This window comes from Nasonia vitripennis, chromosome 2 (assembly GCF_009193385.2).
Source record: "Nasonia vitripennis strain AsymCx chromosome 2, Nvit_psr_1.1, whole genome shotgun sequence".
NCBI lineage: Eukaryota > Metazoa > Arthropoda > Insecta > Hymenoptera > Pteromalidae > Nasonia > Nasonia vitripennis.
Window position 1 is genome coordinate 30,273,175 of NC_045758.1, and position 25,252 is coordinate 30,298,426.

Here is a 25,252-nt window from a genome sequence, read left to right on the forward strand (position 1 = left end):
ACGCGCGCGAAAAAGTCGGCGAAAGAAAAAGCTCGAGACAATAACTGCTCGGTATTGAAATTCATTTAGCGATTTACTTCCTCCCGCGCACACAATGTTTTCCAAAGTTTTCCAGTTAGTTAACCCAAAGACGCGCACGCGGGAGAGAGTCCTTTGCGCGCAATCGAGAGAATTTTCCCGATGCTTAAAAGAACGAGCGGAGTTGAAACGAGCAAAGTTGGAGAGCTTGTCACTTCCGTTTTCGCTCAATCTTCCGGCCTTTATCTCGCCCTCGAGCCGAATTCATCAGTGCGATACAAGCTTACGCCCTGGCTTTTCCATTTTCTCAAGATGCGCTCTTGCGCGCGCGCTGGCTTATCTCTCGAGAACGACTATACTCCTCGAATTCGCCCTCGCTCTATGTGTGTATTTACTTAAGTAGTTCTGATTAGCTGCGCTTCGTATATATCAGAACGGGGGAGATTGCGCGCGCGCGGGTGTACGGCGATCTATTTCCAGGTTTCACAGCGCGAGGTGTTATCATTGCACAGGCGCGTTTAATTTTCGAGCCGGCTCGCGACGACACCGGCAAATTGAGTTATACTTTTCGGGGGAATAACTACACGTCACGCGCGCGTAATTGTGTAGATAATGGGATGGATTTGCAGAGTTGGAAAAAAGCGTCGAGTACAGAAGAATAATGAGGTGAAAATTCATCCAGCCGCGTCAAACTTCTGAGCTTGACACTTTGACGTTTTCATTCAAGCCACTGACGGCGTCTTCGACTTTCGGATAAGATCTCTGACAATATCCTACTGTAGGCCAAAGTTGCGACTAACGCGTTTCCAATAGTTTTCTACAAAACGTGCAGTAATATACCGACCATAGTCCTCTTCGTAAATGATGGCGACTTTGGTCCAGTTGAGGAAGGACATGAGATCCCTGAAGGCCCGGTTGAGGTGATCCTGCGACGGATAGAGGTTGATGCTGAACTCCTTGAAGCTCGGCTCGAAGTCGACCCTAGCCTCGAGATGCGGCACGTCCAGAGCCTCGCAGATACTCTGTATGTGAGCGCCGAGAAGTGGATCCGCTGGACCGAAGATCCCTTGCACGGAACGGGACAGCTGCTTGCAGGCTGAAACACACGTCGATATGTATAGCTTCGATTTTACTCAGACTCTTGAAGGATACGGCTTTTATTCGATCAGTCGCGACGTCGATATTTCGAGAGACGAAGCTTAATGGAGGGTGTATTTTTTGAACGGGAGAGTGCAACTAGGTCTGGGCTTTATTGAAAGTGTATTTTCGCTCTCGGAAAACACGAGGGGCTTGATTTATTGCAGTGCGAGGTAATTTATCGGGGATCGGCTCGTTATATATTGTGAAAGTCTTCATTAAAGCGAGTGCATGTGTGTGTCCTTTTTTTTTTTTGAGTAAATATTTGCGCAAAGTTTTACATTAATTATGATTTGTTGCACAGCGCACGCGAGCGAATGGCTTGTTGTTTGTTAAGCTCTTCCTAGAAACTTCGTTATATACATTGCGAGTTTTTAATAAAGATCGTAATTTAAACGTGCTTGCACAATTATGGTTATTAAACGCGCACTCGCGGCGTTTATGAATGCAAAAGCAAATTTAATTACGATATTCGATAAAATGAGTGCAGCATTTTTCCTACAGTAAGTGCAAAACTCGCAGCAATTGAATATGTACTTGGAAGACCAACAGTTCGCAGCAATGCAAATATACCGTATCAAGAGATATAAATCACGAAAGGTACTACTGAATTCGCTTTTTTCTCATTACACAAAAGCAAATAACCCAAGCACGGTTAAAATAAAGCTCCGGAGCTCGTCTGAAATAAATCACAACTCTCTCGGCGCAGATTTCCTCATCAGCAAACACGATTGCAAAGCAATGAACTCGAGGGGATTTCCCTCCGATAATTGCGCGAATCTCTAGCTTTTTCAAAAAAAAAAAAAAAATCGACAGCCGCCCGGAAGTATCTCAAAAGATTCTTTGGAAAAAGCTGCCGATTATTCGAGGGTCGTCGCGTGAGCGGAAATTGATACATCCGCGCGGCTGCATTTTTATGTAACCTAAGTATACAACACATTCTTCTCAGCACGACGAGGACTGATCGTTTTCTTTTCGCCGTCGTCGCCAGAGACGCTTTTTACACCGACAATTTCCTGCCCTGACCCTTCCCCGTGTGCTATGCCTCATGGATAACCCCCTTGTATACACGTGTTTACTCTCGTGTCGGTATACCCACGCATAACCCACGATGAAAACGAATAGCCCGCTGTCAACCACATCGCGTCCTTATATCACGAAGACATCTTTTTGAATTCCGCCGCATAACTCTCCGCGCGACGCTGCATATAACGATCTCCCGAGTCGACCCCAGCTCCCCGTATGTGATTTCTATACGCGCGCATTTATTGTACCGGATTTGAATTGAAGTAGCCTCGGCGGAAAATTCGCTATTGCTGATGTGCGAGCTAGCATTGTTTAGAGTTGACGCTAGTTGGATTTGCTCACGCGCAGCGGCACTGCTGCACTGATATTACGCGAGCTCTAGTCTGGGCTGGGATATTACGCTAATGCATCTTGACCGACACACTGCTGCCGGTCGCGCTCCATCAAAATTATGACGGCGTGAATTGTAACGGCGCGGCGGATGCCGACAATTGAAAGGTTCCTATACATACAGGTTTGAGCTGGATTACTTTACGTTAGCTGAGCAAATTATTTGACGGCATGAAATCCGGAGCAGTAGGGAATATATAATTCTTTTTGAGAATATAATTTATTCGGCCGAGCATATTGTAAAAGCTTTCCAGATCACTCACTACACCTAATTCTCCGCTCGTCACGCCTCTACGTTCCATACAGTAGTCGCAAACGCATAGCTATAGGCATTTCAATTCGAAACGCGTTTCGAATGCTCCGCAGATATGGAAAACGAGTGGTATAGAGGGCCGCAGAAACGCCTCGCAACACAAAACGACCATTAATATTCACGGGCGCGCCTATTACTCGGCGTAAAAAGCGAGTCAGCGCGCGAGCCAATATCGCTTGACCATTTTTAATAACACGCGTACACACACGGAAGCTCGTCTACTCAATCTCCGCCTCGCGAAAAAAACAACGTTGCAGCGTATCCGGAATTGCCGTCGGCGCACTCTCACACACACACACACTAAGCGTACAACATACGATCGAACAAACGAACGGCCGAAAAAAAAGGACAGCGAATTTGACGGGGCTCTTGATTCACAGCACGCGGCTGTCGATGTGTAGCCCTTAACAAAGTCGGCGTGTATACGTCGCGCAAATTGAATTTCCCGCGATCGATGTCCCGCGCGCACATACGCTCCCTACTGAAGTGTGTATACACGGATCGAGTAGCCGCTGATTCCTCTATCCCCCTCGTACATATACCTGTATACATACGGAGAGAGGGCGAAGCAGTCGCTGTATAGCTTCCTTCCGGGCTTGGCAAGGCGGGTAAAATAAAGACGCTCGCTCGGTCGCTTGCAGCGCGGTTTTCGAGCGGCGCTGCATCGGAACGTACAGCTTAGGGGTTTATGACGCGCGCGAGCGCGAGCGGGCCAACTCGTTATAAGCGCCGGGGAATTCCCGTGTAGCACGCGAGCGAGCGCTTCTTCTTCTATATAACGGCTCTAGATATAGCCTCGTCGTATCTCTATTTCTCTGCTTTGTTTTATCATCCGCTATAAAGCGCCGCCCGCGCGAGTGTGAGGCAGCCGTAACGACGAGACGGCTGGGATCGATGCTCGAACTTATATACGAGAAGCAGACTCGTCGTCGGAGCGAGCTTTTATTTTTCGGCCTAGACGTGTGCTGCGTGTAGTGTGCGGGTTGGAGAGTCTGCGCGCGGAGTTTAATGAAAGTTTTTCGCTCCGGCTGAGTGTATATCGATTATGAGGATTTTATACGGGCCTGTTATCCGAGAGCGATATGTGCGTGTGTGTGAGGTTTATAAAACGACTCCGTGTATGTGGGAGTATTCCGAGCCGGCAATTTTGGAAATATTGAAGGGACACCGCCGCTGCTGCGATGGAAGATGGAGATTTTGAACGGAGGCAGAGTTAATGAAACGGCGGATCTTTCGTATATTTGCTTTTCGTTTGGAGCGAGTGGAAAACGAGCGGGTATGATTAGACGTCGTGCGGCTGGGCTGAAGCTGTATAAATATTCATGCGGTTGTATGGAAATTGGGATTTTTCAACGGCGTTTTGAGCTTTTAATTTGTTTAACCAAGGGTTACGTTCGTTCCGTTATTGTCTCGATATAGTCCAGCGGCGTTTCGGAATGAAGTGTATCGGACATTTTAAAACCGAAATTCCGAGCTTTGGTATGACTAAAAGATTTTATTTGAAACTGCCGCAAGTCGAATATAAACAAATCCAGTACATGATAGATCGATATAGTTACAAAATAGTGCTGACGAAAGTGTGATATGTCACAGAAAAAAAGGCTTCATCAGGCAAAGTTTGAATAAGCGAAATATTGGCCGTAAGCAGTTTGTATAAATAGAGCCGTCGGCCAGCAGCAGCTGCAGCAATGAAATTGATCGGCCTCGAGGTCGTCGTCGAAAAGTTTTAACCTGATTTCCAGCGCTCATCGAGAGCGAGCTCCACTCTCGCGTCCGAAGAGCGAAAAACGAAGGAAAGAGAGTGAGAGAGAGTGTGAGAGAGAGAGAGAGAGAACAGAGGTCGTGTATCAGATAGAAGCCAGAGAGAGAGAGAGAGTGGCTTCATGCTTTATCGACAACTACAGCCTCCTCTCTTTCACGCCAGCCGCCATATATATAAGTGCGCCGTGTCCTCGAGAGCTGGCGTCAAAGTATTAAACGATTCGCCGAGGGTGACAAATCTGGAAAAAAAATTGCCAGAATGCTGTTGGCTAACGATCTGTTGGGCGGGATTTTTGTTGGAGTAATGAAGAGGCGGCTTTTCAACAAAAAAATCATCATCCGCGAAGTTATCGCTGCAGAATTTTCAAATGAAAATTTTCGCTTTCAGTTATATGGGTTACATTTTAATTAAAAGCCGGCTTTTTTGTGGTAGGATTTCGAAGAGTGGAGTAATCCGCGATATTGCTTGATCTTTATTTAAATATTTGGTTACATTTTTCCGCAAACTTCAACTATACGCCCGTCTCTAAAATTAAAATAGTTACGCAGAAAAATTCAGGTTATTACAGAGTAATGCGAAACATTGAATTCTCAGTTTCCAACAAGGCGTAAAAGAATATATTCCGATTCGTCAAACAGCGCTCGAAGCAACCGAAGGATTTCTCTCTTTCACTCTATATTTCAGAAGCTTTTTTCAAATCAAACTACGCGCGCGCGAGAGCCTTAAAAGGATTCCCATTCAGCGAGGTGAAAAAAGGGAGGAACGAATAAAAGGGAAGAGCCCCTAGGGTTTCCTTCGATTGCTGCAGCATCATCATCCACGCGGGAGGCTCGATTGTTAACTCAAACTGGCGCGTTAATGCTGCAGCGCATCGAGCTTTTTTTGCTTCTAGACATATACGAGCTTTCGTATACTGACCTTTTTTCGACGTTCGAAACGAATCGTCTTTAGGCACGTACTGGATATCGTACACCACGGTAGTGTTGGGCAGCAGGATTTTTTCCTTGTTGATTTTGTAGACGGCGTACTTGAAAGCCAGCTCCGACGGACTGTCCTTCTGATCCTCGGTAAAAATTGCACCTGCAACATAGGTTTTCGAATGATACATCAGCTTTGTATTTATGGAAGCGTATCGACGATTTCTTTTCGATGAGAATCGCTGGTATTTCGAGCTGAATTCGCAATGGTTATCCGCTGCGAGCGCAGCGCGCTCATAATTACCTATATAGATAATGAAATAACCGAAATAGCTGAGCCCACATCGCTTGGAAATAAAATTTAGATCCTGCTGGAGCGAACTAATATCAATTCGCGCATATAAAATACGAGCAGCTCTTACAGCAACCGATATCGGGATCGAGATATTCGCTGAAAATTTAACGAATCCGTGAGGCTGAAAATAATCTTGAAATCGAGTCGGAGATTGCAGGAGTTTATAAACGAGTCCTCTCTCCGCCAACGGGTCATCCCTATTATGAACTTTAATGCGAGCGAGAGCAGCTTCGAGACAGCTGGTCAGCCGCGGGATCTCGAGCGAGAACTACGTGATAAAATTAGCTATACGTGGAATTCATAACAAAGTTTACTCTCAGCTGTAAAGTTGGCATAACGAGGTCGTCGATATATCGCCTCGGCTCCTTCTATATAACGGCGTGTGAATTAATGACTTTACTATGGTGACTATGACGCCGGGGTAGCTTCGTCGTAATGGAGGCGGCCCAAGAGCGAGCGAACGAGCGCGAGTTTTAATTAGATTCGAATAATTGCTCCCGAACGAATTAAACTGCGCCGCTTTGATACAATTAGCGCGCCGACGATGTTCTAAGCTTCGCACGTCGCGGATCTTACTTTTTCTTATCTTTTTTCTTGCTTATGATGGTTTTCGGAAGTTATTATACGCGGTATAGTCTTGGATTTTGCGAGCCTGGAATATATGGAGTCGACGGGTATCATAGGAAACATTGTTTTTAAAATTAATGCTCCATTTCATCAAGTCACCGGGCGACTACCGAGAATTACATTTTTGTAAAAGCATTCATGCGAGCTTTAATTCAGCACTGTAAATTAAATATCGGGCGCAATAAAGATAGCGTAAAATACCTCGCGCAGTTTGTTGAGTTTTTTTAAATAATGAGATTTATGAAATTCTCCCCGTATTCTATAAATAAGGAGAACAAGGAGTAAATGGAATCCCGCTTCAACTTATCCTTTGTCGTCTATACAAAAACATTCTTTTATTTTCCATCAATAAATTATATGTTTGATTTCATCAAGTCGACGAACTTAACTAAATGCCTCGCTCAAAGAGAAAGTATATAATTTATTCAATTTTTTTGTTTACGTAATTGCATCTGTCAAATACCTTCTACAAGAGTGTTTGTTTGCAATGCTGCTACATTTTCACTTCACGATTCTCGTCGTAATATTTATCGAACAATGAAATTGTTTCAATATTAAATTTTAATCAATCAAATGAATCATTAAAGTCGAACGATTACCGCTGGAGAGTAAAGGAAGTTCGCCGAAGAGTAATTACAACAGAATTTCGTTCATTATTTCTGCTCGAGATACTGATGGATCTCGACGCGTCGGGTGAATATTGCATTATATGATCGAATTTCGTTCAGTGTATGAAGCGAAATTTTGACGGTATACGCGCAGTCATCGTTAATCACGTCAACTTGTGAAATTTCTGAAACATCAGGATTCTTCGAAATCGATTCGTTCGACAATAATCAATTCGCTCATAAACTATATGTGACGCTTATCAGCTAGCAAACATCGGAAAAAAGTACAGTCGATTTGGCAAAGTATGTGATTATCGACGTAAAGGCCAACGACACGACGAGCCTCCGGAAGGCAGCTCACGTAGCGGCTTAATTGTCGGTAGGTCGAACCGAGAATTAAACCCCAGTAAGACGGACGTGAGCCACTCGCCGGTTGACCATTCCGGCACTTTGCTCATCATCGGGAATCCCCCGGGGGAGCAGTGCACACACCTCGTACACAATACAAACTAGTCCACTGCGCTGCGTTCAATCATCGCGTCGCATACCTCTCCGATGCTTATCCCAGTATTCTAAAATGAAAATATCCATAGATTCGAGAAGAGAAGAGACAGTCGAATTCGAGAAAAGCGCGTAGTCACTGTACCCGTTCAATTTTTGCGATTTCGCTGAGATTCGAAATCCGTTACGTCTTGCACGTACATAGTATGAGTATAGGTACGATATAAAATAACTATATAGTAGCGAGCAACGCTCACCCGCGTCTGACAGTCGAAATCCCGCTCGAATTCACCGACTATTACTTACAGGCCAAGCGTATGTAGCGCGCGTTTGAAGAAAATCCGCATCGTCAGATTTCGGCTGTGTGCCGCACACGACGGCGCCTTGCCGCACAGCAGTCGGAGAAGCTAGCGGGGCGCGAATTGCCGCTTACGCGACAATTTATGCTGACGGATCGCCGTTGCAGAATGTCCAATCGAGAGCCGCGCGACGCCGCAGTGGTGGAGCAGGTCTAATCCGACGCTATTATCCCGACGATGCGTTTGCGCGCGGCTGAAATCTTGACACACTGCACGCAGCCCCCCTTATATATATACCTTAAGCGTTCGGAGAAAATCGAGCAATTTCGTAGACTTTAATTACCGCACGATTGTTCGCCGGGAGGGTGAGGACTTTATTTCAGGATATTGCGGGAAGGAGGTCGATTATTCAAAAGGCTCCTCCCCCTCCCCCCTCCAGGTGCAGAGAGCTGATGGCGTATTAATTTGCCACAAAGTCACGCGCGAATATTCACGGAGGAAATTGTAAGCAAATTGATTTTCCACGTCTTCGCGCGCTTTCTATATGAAACGTTCAAGCCGCAATATACAATTGACGCTTAGCTTTTTATTTCATCCCGCAGCTCCTCGAACTCTGACTCGAGGATCTATATAGCTCTCATTCGCCGATACGTTATATAAAGTTCAGCGGCGCAAGCAATATCGTTCGCGCAGCTCATTAACTGCTCAGCGAGTGTCCGGGAAAGTTTAAATAAGTTTCGCTGTCAAGTTCGGCGACGTCACTGTGGCTTCTTCTGTTTGTATTGGCTTGATAGAGTTTACGGGGCACTGCGCTTTGAATATACGACTTCCAGTCGTATCGATTTACCATCTCTCTCTCTATCACTCTCTTATAGAGTTTCGAAAATGTTCGCCGTGAAATTCGCGGCGCTTTTTATGCGTGTACGTGTGTATCGTTGCGAGTCTTCTTGACTCGTCGTGGTTTATTGAGAATCTTGGTAGCAGCAGCAGCTGCTGCTGCTATGCTGACTTGGGGAGAAGTTCGTTGGTTCGGGTAGTTTCTCATACGCGCTTGCGTGTTGCTGTTGGATTAGGTTTGTTCGACGCCGCGGAAGTTGACCGACTCTGATCGACCCGCGTGGGCTTGGATCGAAATTGCTTATAGTGTCGCTTCGATTGTTAGTTCCTCGGACCAGGCTATTGCCCGCCAAACTACGGTTTGAGTTTTAAATTTTTCGCATTGCTAATTCGAATGGTTGAAAAGTGCTTGAAAATTCAACAGCGAATCTCAAATGGAAACTCGAAAGCAACATTTTCAATCACGTGTATCTGAAATAAATTTCAGTTTATTTGTCTTGTATTCTTGAAAATTGTTTGAGATATGATCATCAAAAATTCTTGATTGTTACAGAGAGTGAAAGTATTTCCTGGAACCATTATTCCCAAATACAGATCTCTCTAAAAACAAAAAGCCTCAATACACTCATCGATCCGCAAACAAACATTTTAAAAAATCCTTTCCCTAATAACGAGCGAAAATATATCCTCTCAATTTTCTCCAATGTATTAGAGTTGCGGGTCGTCAATCAGAAAGCCGCGCATCACTCATTGAATTAACTCGCCGCAGCCGCGACACTCGTATCCCTCCGGTGTAATACTGGCTCTTCGGCAAAGCCGATAATGGCCTTCGGACTTTATAATTGCATGCGTTGGTACGAGCTCGTTTGTATAACGCGCAAAAAGTAACGGTGACATCGAATGCATTTTTGGTTGATGCGAACGTATAGAGTGGTCTTTTTTAGAGAGGGCGTTTAGTGGAGGATTATCTAAGTAGTTTCAAAATGCTCGTTTTGATACGAACGCCAGCGTTTTTTTTTTTTGACATAAAAAGAGATACAAAAAGTTCGAGGAGGAGAGATTGCTATTATTTTTTTGGTTAAAAGCTGTTAATTTGAAAGCGTATACTTCAATCGTCAATAATAATAATTTTATAATTAACAATCAGAAAGCAAGCTGCGTCGATGTGTACCTCATCATTTCAAATATGTTTTCTGGATCAAAGACTTGTATTAAATAAGCTTGATATCTGCTTGTACACACACACACATGCATAATTCAAATGAATTCTTTTTGGCACGACAAAGATTTAATAGTAATTTCATTTTGATTATAGATACGAACTCAAAGGAATTCTCGTATGTATATTCAAATTATTAACATTACAATTATAGTCAGTTGTTTCCTAATTTTATAAACGATTCTTGCGATCAGAATGTTCCACAAAAACGAATTCCATCTGCAATTTTCATTCAATATTGAATCATTCATTCTCTCCATACTGTGAATTTTCGCAATGATAGCAAATTCATCGTTCTCACAGCTACAAATTATACGCGCGAAAAAGCTCGGAAAAAGTTTTCTCTCTTCTAACTGCACACTGCGCAGCAGCTTTCTCTCCTTTTCCCGAATATCTCCGACTTGCACTGAATTCCCTCTTGTAATTGTCAGCTACCATCTCGTGTTTCGCGATCCTTAATAGCGCCAGTCGATGCCATCCGTTCCCCCTTTCCGCTTGAACGCGTCCATACAGAATATAACACACAAGTAGTAGTATCCCGTGCTCCCGCAGTCAACGGAGAAATCGCTTTGGCATGAATGCGCCAAACACGTATTCGTGTACATATCGTCCCAATTAACACAAGAACCAGAGAGATGCACCGGAGGACTTTCAATCGCGCCTCTGTGTGTTTGCTCTCACGCGTCATTATGACGGATTAGCACGACAATTATATAGACCCCGCGAGAGGGGGAGCTTTTAATTAGGTCGCGCGCGCTTTAAAAAGCTAAAGCCGAACAATGCACCGTCACGTCGCGTTGTGAAATATTCGGCCTGTGTGTGTGTAATTAAGTTCTTACGCGAATTAACTGTCAAAGAAGATACAGGGGATTAAGCATCGCGAGAGTTCGCGATAAAGCGAAAATTTAAGCGTTGTTAGATTTAAGTATAATTAAACGCGTAATTAAATTAACAAATGGCGGTGGTCGCTCGATCGCGCGCCACCGCAGTAATGTTCCAAATTGACGATAAATTTAATTCAAAAATAATAGCGCTCCCGCGGATATAATTACGTGTAAAACTTTTCTCGTTACACGAGTTATACCGTAACGAAATGAGTTGAACGCCGATGGCGGAACGGCGGGGAATTTCCCAAAAGGTATGTCGGATACCACTCAAAGTGGGGTAAATGGGGAATGGGGAAGCACTATAAATGGGGAAAAAATGAACAGAGACCTGGCGGGTATAAACGAAACGTTTATTAATAGCAGCGTTTACAGGAGGACGCGGTGCTCGTCATCGAGATCTGTACACATAGCTATGCGCTGTAAAGGATATACATATACAGAGTCCGAGAGAAACAGAATACAGCTACGTAGAGGTATACACGATGCAGGGGGGAGGGGGGGGGGGGTCGCGGCTTGCAGCGATGTAGCCTCGGCCATTTCAGTCGTTGCGGCGGCAGCAGCTATATACAGTACATAGTCTCCGCGCGTTTTCTCTGCTCTCCCGTGTTCAAAAGCAATTACGCGATTTGACCGCATCGTTGAATGCGTTGTTAATGTTCAAAAGCGCTAGAGCGAGTATACATACAGACACACAGCTGTTGGTCATTCGCCGCAAAAAAGCGGCGTCGTGATTTAGTCATTGTTTTTTCTTTCCCCCCCTCTCTCTCACTCTCTCTCTCTCTCTCTCTCTCTCTCTCTCTCTCTCTCTCTGGCTCTCTGGCTATTTTCACGATCGTCGTTCACAATATACGCTTTGTTTATACGTATCGCATTGGTTATCGGATTCGAAAGAGCGCAATTACCCCGACACGCACAAAGGATGGTCAGCGCTTTTGCAGCTGAAAGTTTGTTGGCTTTTTACAAGATCAAATTAGTTCGTTTGTTTGTTCATTTCAACTACTGCAAGCTACCGGAGCTTTTGCTGTGCTTTTTGCGAGCGTCCTCAGCCGCGCGACTGCTTTATCCGCGAAGCAATAATGCAGCCCTGCGCCGCAGTGTGCTGCGTTGCTAATTAACGGAATTAACGGAATCGCGCTCACTCAGAAATTCCTATATGAATGATTGTTGCGAAAGTTCATTTCTATCGTACGCCGAGGAGTAGAAATTATTATAACACTGTATAAAATCAAGTAAATAAAAAACTTCTGTATTGATAATGACAATAATAAATAATAGAAAGAATAGAGAACACATTGCTCAGGTGAGTTGCGAAGTCGAATAAACAACTCTCTAAATTTCCAAGAGTGATTTTTTCACTCTAAAAAGAAGTGATCAGTAAGATCACTCAAGTTTGAGTCATAACATGATCCAAATCACTCTTATAGAGTGATTTTCTATCACTCTAGCTATAGAGTCATAAAAATGACTCAAAGTAATCGAGTGATAAAATTTTCCTGCTCTGAATCACTCGATACTGGAGTGATGTCGCACGGAAAATAATGCAAATTTAAAAGGTATAAATTGACTTATCTAATAATCAGATGTTTAGTGACATTATGCAAGTATTGTTGATTTTATTTATTAATTATTGTTCATATATTATTAACTTTACTTAATTCTCTATACTAAATCAATACATTAGGTAATAATAATATAAATGCATGAATAATAAATTAATAATAATATGAGCAATAAATTAAATAATGAGTTAATAAATAATGAATCTAAAATATAATAGTAAAAATAAATAAATTTTTGAAAATTTATCTTTTTTTAAAAATTACTCGTAGCGTGATGATAAACATACATTTTTAATTATTTTTAGGTTAGGTTTGTAGTATTAGTAGAAATACCATGTCACTCAAGGATTTGAGTGTCATGAATCACTCTTGAAAAAAGTTACTTTTCACTCTATTCCGACTGGCTCTGTTTTATGTTCACAAAAGAGTGATATTTGACTCTATTAGAGTGATTTTTCACTCTTGTATATTTAGAGAGAAGAGTTTATTCGAAAGCTGAGCTTATCTGTTAATTAAAGCTGCAAAGTGGACGCTTAATTAGACAAGAGATTTTATGTCAATGAAAGCTCGAGGAGCTTTAACTGAGTTCTTTATAATTCAGGCTCGAGATTTGATGCTTTGATCCCGTGTGATGTTTAGCACCGAGTCTAATGTCGCAATACCCGACGCTCGTATACAGCTGAAAGAACTCTTCTTCCAATTAAACCGCGATTCGATTAGCCGTTCCAAATAAAGCTCGAAAACTACGCTACTGTCAAAGCACAGCTGGCTCCGAGTAGCACAATGCGCTTGACGGGGCTTTGAAGTCGATGAAAAAAGCAGGAAAGGGCCAGTCGGTCTGTACACTAGATCCAGCTATTCACGACTACTCGAGCGTTCCGTCGCCAGCTTCGCTCCGCATATTAAACTCGTACTCGCTTTGCCAAGCTTTTCTTTGTACGACTGGACGACGGGTGATTCCAGCAGTGTTGCGTATGGTCCGATGATTATGGTTCTTCAATTTGATGGAGGAACGATGCTTTGGATACGTATGTGCCCTTTGACGTCATTTTCGGGTTTCTCTGATGACTGGTGAATTTGAGCGCAATGATTGTATTATTGCTTGCGAAGAGGCAGAGAATAGTGATGATGGATGGCTTTTGAACTCAAGCGTCCTGGCTATCGAATTACAGTGTAATTTACTCATTTATACGTAAAGTTTGATGTGCATACTCCTGATTTATATTATACACGATGATTCTCAGAGTTATTTGAAACATTAATTCGAATCGAAAAAGACTGAAATTCGTATCGAAAAGCTTACGCGAGATACTTTGTAATGGAGCAAAATTATTCATGTGAATTCGTAACCGACAGTCATTTATGCCTCGATGTATTACGTCGCGGCCACTCCACGTTCCTACTGGAATTCCAATTTCATACCGTAATTGTCAATGTTTTTTTTTTTTTTTTGTAAAAAGGCTGAATAATTTAACAATATTATCTGTGAAACATGGAAATAAAATTCAATATTACATTGCCCGCGCAATTCATCGAAAAATAATACTCAGCCGACTTCCGCATGACTAACCGCCGTGAACATCGATATCACCTAAGTAAAAAAGTACCCACTCTATACAGAAAGACTTTCGCACAAAATACACACACATTCATGTCGAAGAGAGAACTCAGGAGGCGTAAAGGAGAGCAGGAACTGGCTCTGGTAAGGGCTTATTTGCACAGGGGGGCTTTTAGTTCGCGCGGAAGTCTTTGAAGGTCGGATCGATGGTTTGATGTCATTTGCTATCGAGAACAGGGCAATCCCTCATGAACTACTCGCTTCCCTTTCTCACGCGTACGTATACGTATAAATAAAAAGGAATCGCGAAGATAGGCGTATCGCTGCATGCCGAATCGATACACCCCGCCGAAAAGGCTTCCATACGAGAAGAGGGAAGTTCTAAGGGCGCTTTTGGCCCGGCGTCTTCAAAATTCGACATCGCGGTGGATTTTCCGTTTGAAAAATCTGCATCTGTCGCGAGGCTTATATTACACTCTTACTCCGCGAAATTCAAAAAACTGTTAAACGCAGCCAGAGAAAAATATTTACCTCCAGTGGCGAGCGACACACTTAGAGCGCGTAGGCGGCAAGAGATTTACGCGGTAAAAGAACTGTCGCGCATGCAAAGCGAACAGCGTCAGTGGTACACACGTTAAATATTTATTTTGGCCAGTCGGAGTCCTCCCGGCGCACTTCGTCATCTCTATCGCGCCCTGCGCACACACATACACATGCACTAGTGTACTGGTAGTAGTTCTTTGCTTCTGCAGTGGTAACGACCGGAGACGGCGGGCGGTAGCCATCAGCCTCAATTTAAGCGCGATGCTTTACTGCCCTCACGTGCCAGCTCAAGCCGGCGTATTTACGATTCGGATCTGCCGAAATAATAGGCGCCGGCGATGCTATAAAACCAGAGCGAGGGAGACACTGCGATATACACTCGGACATGAGGCGGCGGCAGCCGATTAGTCAGCGGAGAGGCCGGTCTGTTTCCGAAGATTTTTCTCTTCTATATGCAGAAATCTCAAAGCTGAAGAAAAACCGCGTAAATTTTTATCAAGGTTATGAGGGAGAGTATAAGGATTTAACGGAAGGATTTATCCGGGCAATACACGCGCGGGGGATAAAGAGGGAACTTTTGCGTCTATTGCAGCAACAATTTCTGCTGAAATCGACAAGTTGATCGGCGTCTTAAACTAAGCTTACTGTCCGTATGGATGCCGGCCAAACTTTTTGCTGATACATCTGCGTGCGCGAGAAGCACATTTTCTTGCGTTAGAGGAAATATCTCGCTGCACGAAGGATTGGCCTTAGATTCGCCAAATATGAGAACCAGGGTTTTCGACCTTTTTACTCTCGAGAGAGTCCGGATTCTCGTTGTTTTTTTTTTCGTCGCGTTTTACACACGACGAATTTACGACGTACGTAAAAATGATGGAATCTCGAAGCAGTTCCTTTGCGAAATTAAATCATCGCATGCCATATCCCCGAATCTCATCAGCGTTGGCCCATACAGTTCAATATTTATCCACGGGCATACATAACCGCGCATGACCGATCGGCAAGTCACATAAGGCATTAGAAGCTTATGCATATATAGGTAGGTGCATGCCTCACGTGCATAGAGCTGAGAGAGAGTTTGTCCGGCTAATCGATTCTCGCTGCCATGCAGTAGTGTACGCGCGCATGATTCAATGAGAGCATTCGGCACACTCCATCTCGGCGCGACGCTATATCCATGACGATTTGCATATTTGAACAAGCGATTCGGCTATAATTAGCAAACGCCCCCGCTCGTCCGTCAAGTCGCTCTTCTGATCTCTGCGGGGCCTTGTATAGATATATACATCGCGTGTATACATAGGCAATCGAGTTGTAAGCTTTCTTCGTGTAATCTTCTTCTTCGTCTTCTACTTCGATCGCGAAAGTTATGAATAGTCACCAGCGCACCTGTCGCAATCAGTCTAAACTTTTCCTTTCTCCAGCGAATTATCCGCGGTTTGCATAATATACATCGAGCTCCGATTCATTCCTCGGCTCATCAATTATATTATATATACCCGCGCGTATTCATTTTCCTGCCGAATTGATGTCCTCTCATCCTTGCTGTCTCTCTGGATTAGCTTTGAAAATTTATACCCCGTCATCGCTATTTCCAGCCCCTTTCCTCTCGCCAATTCCGCCTGTCCTATCACGGAGCTCTTCTGATTTATTTTCCGTCCACTTAGCTAGACGGTCAAGAGAGAGAAAGAGAGAGAGAGAGAGAGAGAGAGAGAGAGAGAGAGAGAGAGAGAGAGAGAGAGAGAGAGAGAGAGCAGCAGCAGCCTTGTTCTAATTGAAAAGGACGAGAGCTGAGGCGGTGGCTATGTACACACTCGCGCGAGCAGTGGTGGTGGTAGTAGTATGAGAGGAGAAAAAGAGCTGAGCCTCGTAAAGTTAATGCGAACGAGAAGCTGCTAATCCATCGATTGCCTTCTCTTGAAGAATAGCTCCGCGCGATGTGCCCCCGCTATACATATATATAGCAGTAGGATCTCGGCTCGGTGTTTTACAAACTATACAGCCGGCTCTACGCCGGCCGCCGCCGATAAGTTTTATGGTCCTCGTTGGGTCTGATACGTTTCTTTTCTTCCTTGTTACGCCTGATTACCGGGATTTCGCGTCGAGATTCTACGGTGAGTTCCGTAAATGGAATAATAGCGCACGACAAATAATTATACACTTTTAACGTAGATACAACTTTCCGCAGAAACTTTCGAAATTGAAACGCGTTCGCGACGGCGAATCATAAAGGTCTCAAAGACTCGGGAAATTTCAATATTCATCAAAGGGTCCCGCACGGCAAAATCGGAAAGAAGTGTAAGCCGGAAACTAATTTCCTAAGCGGATCAAATTATTCCGGCTGACGAGCGACTGCTTATGCGCATCAGGAAAAATTCTTGCCAGCCAGCGTCCCTTCGTAGAAAATATCTGCAGCGCAAGCTCTCTCGATATATCGAAGCGCAGGAGCGCGACAATGCGGAGTACGCGGAAGCCGTCGGTGTACATCGCGTTATATATATTGATGGATGGCTTGCGCTCACGGAAAATTCAGTTAGCTACTCCTTCGTCGAATTTCGCGCATTTGCCTCTCGAGGATTATCTAGATTTTCCTTGAGCTCTTTTTCACGACAACGACGTCGAGGACGCCGACGGCGAAGTCGTGTTCTGAGAAGGAACTGAGAGCTCGACGGCCCGAATACTCACACATAGACACACAGCAGTAGTAGGGATATTCGCTGGATACAACGCGCCGGAGCTTAAACTCGTCGTTTCCACGTCCTCTCACTCGCGCACAACGAGAGTTAAAAACAATATTGCCACTCGGGCCGGGTAGTGGAAATTTTCCCGATCGAATATTTGAATATACACGGCGCAAGTGGCCGATTATTGCCGCGGAAAAGTTTGAAACGAATATAAGAGCTCCTCGTTTTTCTGTTCTCTCTCCATGCTTAGAGCCCGGCGAGCTTTATGAAATTATAAGAGGGCTCGGATATATCGGTAATGGAATTTCGCTCCGCGCGCGCAGCTCGCATAGGAAAAAAGTATAAACGTAACGCATTATTACGCGCGCGCGGGGGCGCCCGTCGAGTGTAATTTGAAGTTTGGACCTTCCCTATTGGACGCTTAAACAATAATTTCGAGAAAATCGTTTACTCGCTCCGCACGAGCGAGAATTCCGCGGATATGCGAAAAATTGAAAAAAGCGAGAAATACATACACACGCTTTCGATATGTCTATTTATTTTTCTCTTATTCGGCTTTCGCTTGAAATCACGCGCGAAACCTTGGTGTTACGTCGAACCATCCTCGTCTCTATATTTGCGTTGGACGCCAAACAAAAAAAAGCCCGCGCCTGTGCGCTATCAGTCGAATGGTGCTTTTACTCAACCGCAAACAAGGGGGGAGGCTCTCGAAAAATACACGAAATCACGGCGCGTGCGTAGCTGTATATGTATAGCCGGAAAGAAGAGGGCGCGAGGATGATGATGAGCGAGGACAAACTCGCGGGGGCTTAAAGTCGCGGAGTCTCCGGTGTGAGAAAGGCCTCGTAAATAACTCATGCGCCGGCGACGACGGCGGGGAGAGATAGCGCGAGGGCGATAAATAAGGAGAGAGAGAGAGAGAGAGAGAGAGAGAGAGAGAGAGAGAGAGAGAAAAAGAGACTAGAGAGAGAGGAAAGAGAGAACGACGATGAAATTCATGGAGTGCAGTCGTCCGGTATCTACGACGCTGCAGCTAACGAAATAAAAGAGCGAGAGATGCTGCGTGAGATGGGCTTCTCTCTTGAGGAGTAGCTTTATGAGCTGCAGAAGGGGTCGATGCTTTTTGGCTAATTGATTGGAAGTTCCTGTGAGCACTCCTTTTTCGAGTTCGTTTTGGCTGGTAATTGAATTTATTTTCTTAAAGTAACGAGTACATGTGGTGTTTTGTAGGAAATTTCGAAAATAATTGACAGGTCTTGATAAATATGCCCACTATGACACGCGTATGAAGCAACAATGGTTAAGTCAGACAAGACAAGGAGACCGTGGTAAGGGTAGAAAGCTCGAGCGACGGTTTAAAATTAAGCTGGGATTATTTTCACCCAAATAAAGAATGTGTACTGATATCCACTCGCAGTTTTTCTACAATACGAACGTTTTTTCTAAAACGCAACAACAGGTGAGAAGTTACACGAGCTATATAGAATACGTTTTTAATTCTGTTGAAAATGCTTGCGCAAACTGAATATTAAATTTCACTTACCCTCCGTAAAGTTTACTACGCACTCGTACACCTACAACGAAAGCGTACGCGTTTGTATGCTTAATATAAACGCTGTACGGTAGAAACGCTGATAAAAAAATTCAATTAACTTCATAAACCTTTGGCGAAGTAGTGAAATTCCAAGGCATTTTGATTGAGTTATTTTCTACCGAGGCTTGTACTATTAAAAACACCTCGTTCTTGAAAGAAAACACGTGGGGTTATGAAAACGAAGTAGCATAGCCGTATAGCTGAGGTCAAAAGCAAACTCGATTATACCGTTACAAAGCGAGCGAGAATCATAATTGGTTAAAATTTCGAATGAAAAATTGCAAAATAACTTTTTAAATTAGCTCGTACATGCCGCAACTTCGTCCAATTTATAAGTGAACTAAATTCATCGAGCTATGCGGCGGCACGGCGCGAAATTCAATTATATGCAAATACGCGAGCGTTCAATTTTTCATAAATACACGAGAGATAAAGGCTGCATCGAAAATAAATTTCCAACGGGAATAAAATTCGCGAACTTTTCATACTCCCGAACTTTGACCTACTGTGTCGCTCGAAACACTGCGATATAGTTTTATTAAACAACAAGAAGAAAAAACAAGTCACGCAGAAAATACATAAATTTCGAAGCACACGAAATCAAGAAATTCCCCTACACACTCGGCTGCATAAAATAGACATTGAACGTACTCCTGGCCAGAAACAAAAAAGTACATCGAGTTCGGAAGGGGCCACGGCTCGACGCCTTCAAAGTGCCGGTCATGCATTATTCATTCCGGATCATGACTGATACCCTGTACGTGCGGCATTTTTCGAGAGAGAGAGAGAGAGAGAGAGAGAGAGAGAGAGAGAGAGAGAGAGAGAGAGAGAGAGCGAGAGACTCGCTTGCGAATCACGATCTTCGCGGCCTAGCAGTAGTACGAGGCGCGAGTTGGTCAGCCGTGTGTACAAAGGGTATATGAGCCTCTGAGGTCACTTCATATTTCACTTTAATCTCCGACTGCTGCTGCTCCGCATGATTTACCGACCAGCATCAAATTCAGAGGTTTAAGGAGACGGCCTACAGTGTGCGTCTTCGAGATTTATTGCTGGAGAGTTTTTGGGGATGTTATTGAAATGTCGACTACTGATTCGCGCGATTGAAATTGTAATTTAATTGATCATCGTAATATCGTGTTGATGGAAGTATAAGCAGATTATTCGTATGCGTTCGGAATTTTAACCGACATACTGACAACGTGTGTATTTTGCAGTCAATTAAGCGTGAAAGATAATGCGAACGAGAGAAAATAACGATTAATTAACTGTGCATAAAGTCATTCGATAATTTTGTGGTACATAATGAGTTAAGGTTGGAAGTGCATGGGTTATCAAAAATGTTATGATTTATCACCGTAAGACTTTTCATTCTACGCTGTATCAAACTTATTATGAAATACTGATAATTGGATCCCGTCTATTAATTCAGAAACCCGTCACACAATTATTTATAAAGAAACTTGGCCCTCCGCAGCCGAGAGCGACGCGAGATATCCCATGAAATATTCAAAAGCCAAAGTCGTGAGTCGAGAACTATCGGGGCTCGGAGACAGTGTAATAAAGAGGGCTGCGGTGCAGGTGTAATAAAGCCCGATGGACCGGCTGTATAAAGCCAAGCGAACAGCGGCGGAAGTGCCGTTAACGAAATTAAGCCGCGACTACCCTAAACAGGGACAATACGTCTCTGGGGCGAGCATTAAACCGCGTACGTGGTCTTGTAGCCCTGATTCACCCCGCTAATCTGCCGCTTCATTTAGCCAGATATGCGGGCCACCGGTTATGACTGCTCGATTTTCGTTGCGCGAGTCAACTTCGAGAATTTGCATTTAATCGACTTCTACCTCGAATTTTATCCGAAGAAGTGCTGAAGCGGTAAATAGGAAAAAAGTCGATGGTTTAAAAACAGTGCGGCGAGCAACCGCGCTTGGCTAAAGAAGTTTGCGAAAGTTCAAGCACCGTCGTCGGGTCATCGATTCGGTTCCGCAAATAAAGCAAATTTTATTTTAGATTTTCCCTCTCCAAAGATCGGAGATTACGTTCGACCGAGAGAATGGACTGCTTCCAATCTGATTGTTCGATTGGAAAAAGTTACCCTTACGCAACCTCGATCGTTTCGCCAAACTCTGCCTTACACTCTATACTCGCACGCGTATTACTCAAACTCCGCTCATCCTCTTAGCCCTGAACGGCCATTAATTTTACTCGAATTAAAGCTGCATTATTCAGAGCTTTATTCCCCAAATTAAAGCCTTAATCCTTAAAAATTTACTTTTCATTTCGCGCCAACACTTTAATTCCGCGTAAAAGACGACCCGAGAGAGAGAGAGAGAGAGAGAGAGAGAGAGAGAGAGAGAGAGAGAGAGAGAGAGAGAGAGAGTTGGAAAATAAGAGAAAAAGTCGAGAGAGCGTCTGAGTGTAATTTTCGACGCGCTCTGCCCTAAGCACGGCAGTTTTCTTCGCAAATTGCCAGACATTCAGATGTAAACGGGTTGAGAGCGCGCATTCGCACTTTGCTTTCCTTATTAAGCAATTTAGGTAACCTCGAGGGGCGCGCGACGTCGGAAGCGCAACTTCCGGCTCTGCAGCTTGTCCTTAACGCTACAAGAGTATAGTTGTCGTTCTCTTTATCTTGCCAAGAGAGAGAGAGAGAGAGAGAGAGAGAGAGAGAGAGAGAGAAGAGAGTCGAGAGTCCTTGAGAGCGCACGCGTCGGGAGTAGTCTCCTCGGGAGAGAGAGAAGAGTGAGCGCAAAGAAGAATGTACTGCCTAGCCGTGACCGTCTAATTCACGAGTCTCGCGCGGATTTGCGGGAGACGGATGCCCGAGATCAGAGTCGTGAAGAGCTTATTTTACAATGTTTTCGGGAGTGAGATATTATGGACGGGGTAATAGAGTCTGCTCTTCCTCTCCGCGGGCTTCTCGTGTACGTATAGTTGGCCGCAGAGTTGAAAGGAGTGTGAAAGGACATTAGAGGATGATGGGCGAATGGATGGATTATCGGGCCATTTGTTTGAGAACATCCATCTAAATCAGGATTTGTACGTGGAAGGGCTTGGAAGGAAAGCAACGGGATTATTTTATTGCAAATTTATAACGATTTTACCCACCAATTTTCCCCCGCGATATCCATTATCCACGCGTTAAACCATTCAACGCTGCAATAATTACCTTCAAATAGCATCCGTTATTCAAACCGACCATCTAACCTCCCCAGTTAACTCAAGGCAGCAAACGTTCCCCGTTACGTACATATATATATAATAATCCAACAATCCTCTCGACCACAATGCGATTCTTCCCCCTCCTCTGTAACCCATCGAGTACATCTCTCTCCAACGTCGAGCAAACCATCGCCGACGTAGTCGTCGTTGTTGCGCGCACAACAAACCCCCTTCTCTAACAAACACACGAGCGAGCAATTAATCACGTGCGCTTACAATCACTCGGCGAACTAATTCGCAAGCACTCAGGAGCCGCGCACCGCAATATCTATAATAGCCTTGACTGGGTAATGCTCGAGAGCAGCGGCAGCATCAGCTTGGAGCGAAACCTCAAGACTTGTGCGTCGCCGTCGACTACGTGACCAAGCTCAAGACGCTGCACTTCGCGAGAGGCTTACGAGGCCCTCATTGCTATGCAGGCAATGTCGCAAGATTGACCAAATTTTCGGGCTGACCGCCACTCGGATTATTAAGGGGACCAAAGTGCTTGTTGCTCTGCGGAGAGGGATGGCCCGAGAGAGAGAGAGGGGGGTTTTTTCTTCTTTGGGGAAAGAGAGAGATAAGCCGAGGTAAATTAGAAATCATGCGTCGAGGGGTCCGGGATTTGGGTGCTCCGCGGCTTTTATGCGGATTTTCGATTGCGCAAGGGGATTTCAGGCAGACTGTGCGGCTGAAAATTGAGTTTTCCGCCACGAGGGAAGTATATTTTTTAAAACTCGAAAAATATTCTAATAGCTTTTATACCTATATCGCTCGAAATAAAACGAGAGGTTTGATTTGATCTCTTTGAGCTGACCTGAAAATAAAACTGCAAAATAAAAGATCCATATCCATTTTGAGCAACACTAATCCGACGTCATGCATACGGCTGTACACATCAAATAATACACAAAGGAATGGAAATAAAATACACAACGTCACGGCCTTTCAATATCAGCCTCTCGCGTGCGTATAAGCCGCGTTTGATATACCCGAGAAGACAGTTCCAATCTGTTCTCGTCTCTGAAGGATTAACGTGTACATATAACTCAGCATCAGCTCTTGGAAAAAACAGAGGCTGCACCAGTATCCATCCATATAGTTCCACAGGCACCTGGTTCTTTGAGCACGTTCGCCAGGAAGAGAAAGAGAGGGCCGCATGTGGCGCCCAACGCATCGGAAAAATCTGTCGGTTCGATTTTTCTCTGCCGTGCAGCTTCGCGCGCGACAAAGAGAAAGCTCCCGCACAAATGAACGAACGCATCCGGCCGACGAATTATTGCGAGAGAGTAGCCGTAGTGTAGCGATTCACTGTGTCGCTGCCGCGGCGGAAAAACGAAACAAAGTGAACAGCGCCAAATACGCGCGAATTTTAACGAACGTTCAGCTCTTGGATAATACGCGCTGGAAAGCTCGTAAAATACACAGCGTTGCAGAGCGCTTGAATTAAGAGAGAAAGAGAGGACGAGAGATCGAGCTATAATTTAATCGCCGGGGTTTTATTGTTTATGTATTTTTTTTTTCGGGTCCGCGGTGCTGCGGTGGTTATATCGAAATGCGGTTTGGTTTGTAGATTACGGTTGATGATAGGTTCGACGAGTCGCCTTTGATATTCAAATGCGGATGATGCGACGTATATCAATGATGTGTGTAGATATTATATCGAGTGGCAAATACACACTGTACCGTATGTGGCGTGTACAGAAAGTATAATTACAAAAAAATAATTTAAAAATCGTATAATTTCAGCTCCACGCGTTCGTTTGCTTATCACAATCGCAGCTAGCTGGGGCACGGAAATCAACGCTTTTTAATAAACAATGAAATACAGCAACGAAAACGAAAACGGCGTGTGTAATTGGATCGAGAATAATTGAAGCATTATACAAAACAGCTTTGTGCAATGTATCCCTTTGAATAAAAAAAATGGAAGAAAAATAAAAATGATCGAATTAACCTAACGAGCGCGCGTACGTGTACACACATCAGAACCCAGCGGCAACGCGCATGCATGCATAGGATCAGACACGGCCAGAGCGAAGCCGAGGAAGCCCCTCGACGCTTAGTTAAGTCGACGTCCACCTACATATATAAAGCGTTTCTCCGCAGAGCCCGACTTGACGCTAGTCTCTCTCTCTCTCTCTCTCTCTCTCTCTCTCTCTCTCTCTCTCTCTCTCTTTCCCTCGGCGAGTATATCGTAAAATTTTTCTTCAAAACGAGTCAAATCGACGTCGATTACCGTGTGCAACCGAGCCACCTCTTACCAAGACTGTTCGGACGTCCAAGTCGCGCGGCGATTAGTGTTTATCGAAACTATAAAAACCGGAGCTTTCGCGGGGATGGGATCGAGTAAGCCGCTATCGATCCGAGAGGGTTACACAAGAGCTTGCGCGAGAAACAACAATATATCGGTGTCGCGTACAATAACGTTGCGCGATATCGCATTACGAAACGTAAGTTGGAACGAAACGTTTGCGGAGAGGCGCTCGAAGCAACTTCTGGCGTGAAGTACATTAAAGACTCGATACCACTTTAAATCCATTAAAACGCAGCGAGAAGTAGTTCCGTAGAGGAAAAAAGCCCACTATACCAGCTCTCCGGCGAGGATTTTCGACGTATAAGCGCGGCCAAGAGAGGGAGAAGAAATGAAACTCAAGCCGCTACACAGCAGGGGCTCGATCGCTGCAAACGAACCTGACCCTTCTTGCGCCCTCTCTCACTGCCCCGTGCGGACTAAAGCGCATTACGGCCGTATTAGGCGCTCATGCGAAATTCATGAAGCTCTTCATGTCCCGGTCCTCGACGACGAGCTGCTTAGCCCTGGGACGCAAGTTGAAATGTCAGTGTATATGTACGGTTCCAGCCCTCTCTTCTTTCGCTACTTCTTCTTTTAAATATGGGCTTCCCGATCGATCGCGAGGACGGCCTTGATTTTTCTTCTCCCGGAGGGAAAGTTCGCCGCACGAGTGCAGGAAAGTTCTCGACCAGGACGTGCTCGATCAATCGAGTAGCGGACGGACACTTCAGAGATGTGTGCTCGGGAAATGTCGCGAAAAAGGTCACGTGACCATCGAGGCGCGAGGCGCGAAAAGTAGGTACTCCAAGATGTGCCGATCGCGCAATACGACAACGAGAAATTGGGACAGGGATCTTCAACTTTTTAATCGCTCTTTAATTAGCGCCGATGCTAACAAGCCGAAGTAAAACGCGATTCCACTGT

At 44.6% G+C, this 25,252-nt stretch overlaps 1 protein-coding gene across 5 annotated transcripts in view; it reads right to left on the reverse strand.

Moving 5' to 3' along the window:
- Positions 1-25,252, reverse strand: part of LOC100122171 (glutamate receptor ionotropic, kainate 2) — a 71,380-nt gene that overhangs the window by 26,297 nt on the left and 19,831 nt on the right. For all 5 annotated transcript variants that reach the window (XR_004344638.1, XM_031924470.2, XM_031924466.2 and 2 more), the window contains exons 3-4: positions 5,565-5,726; positions 863-1,114 (exon numbers count right to left, since the gene is read on the reverse strand). Coding sequence is in view for 4 of the 5 variants with exons in the window: in XM_031924470.2 (XP_031780330.1) it covers positions 863-1,114; positions 5,565-5,726 (414 nt within the window). In the remaining variant the exon portion in view is untranslated. The remainder of the gene's footprint in view (positions 1-862; positions 1,115-5,564; positions 5,727-25,252) is intronic.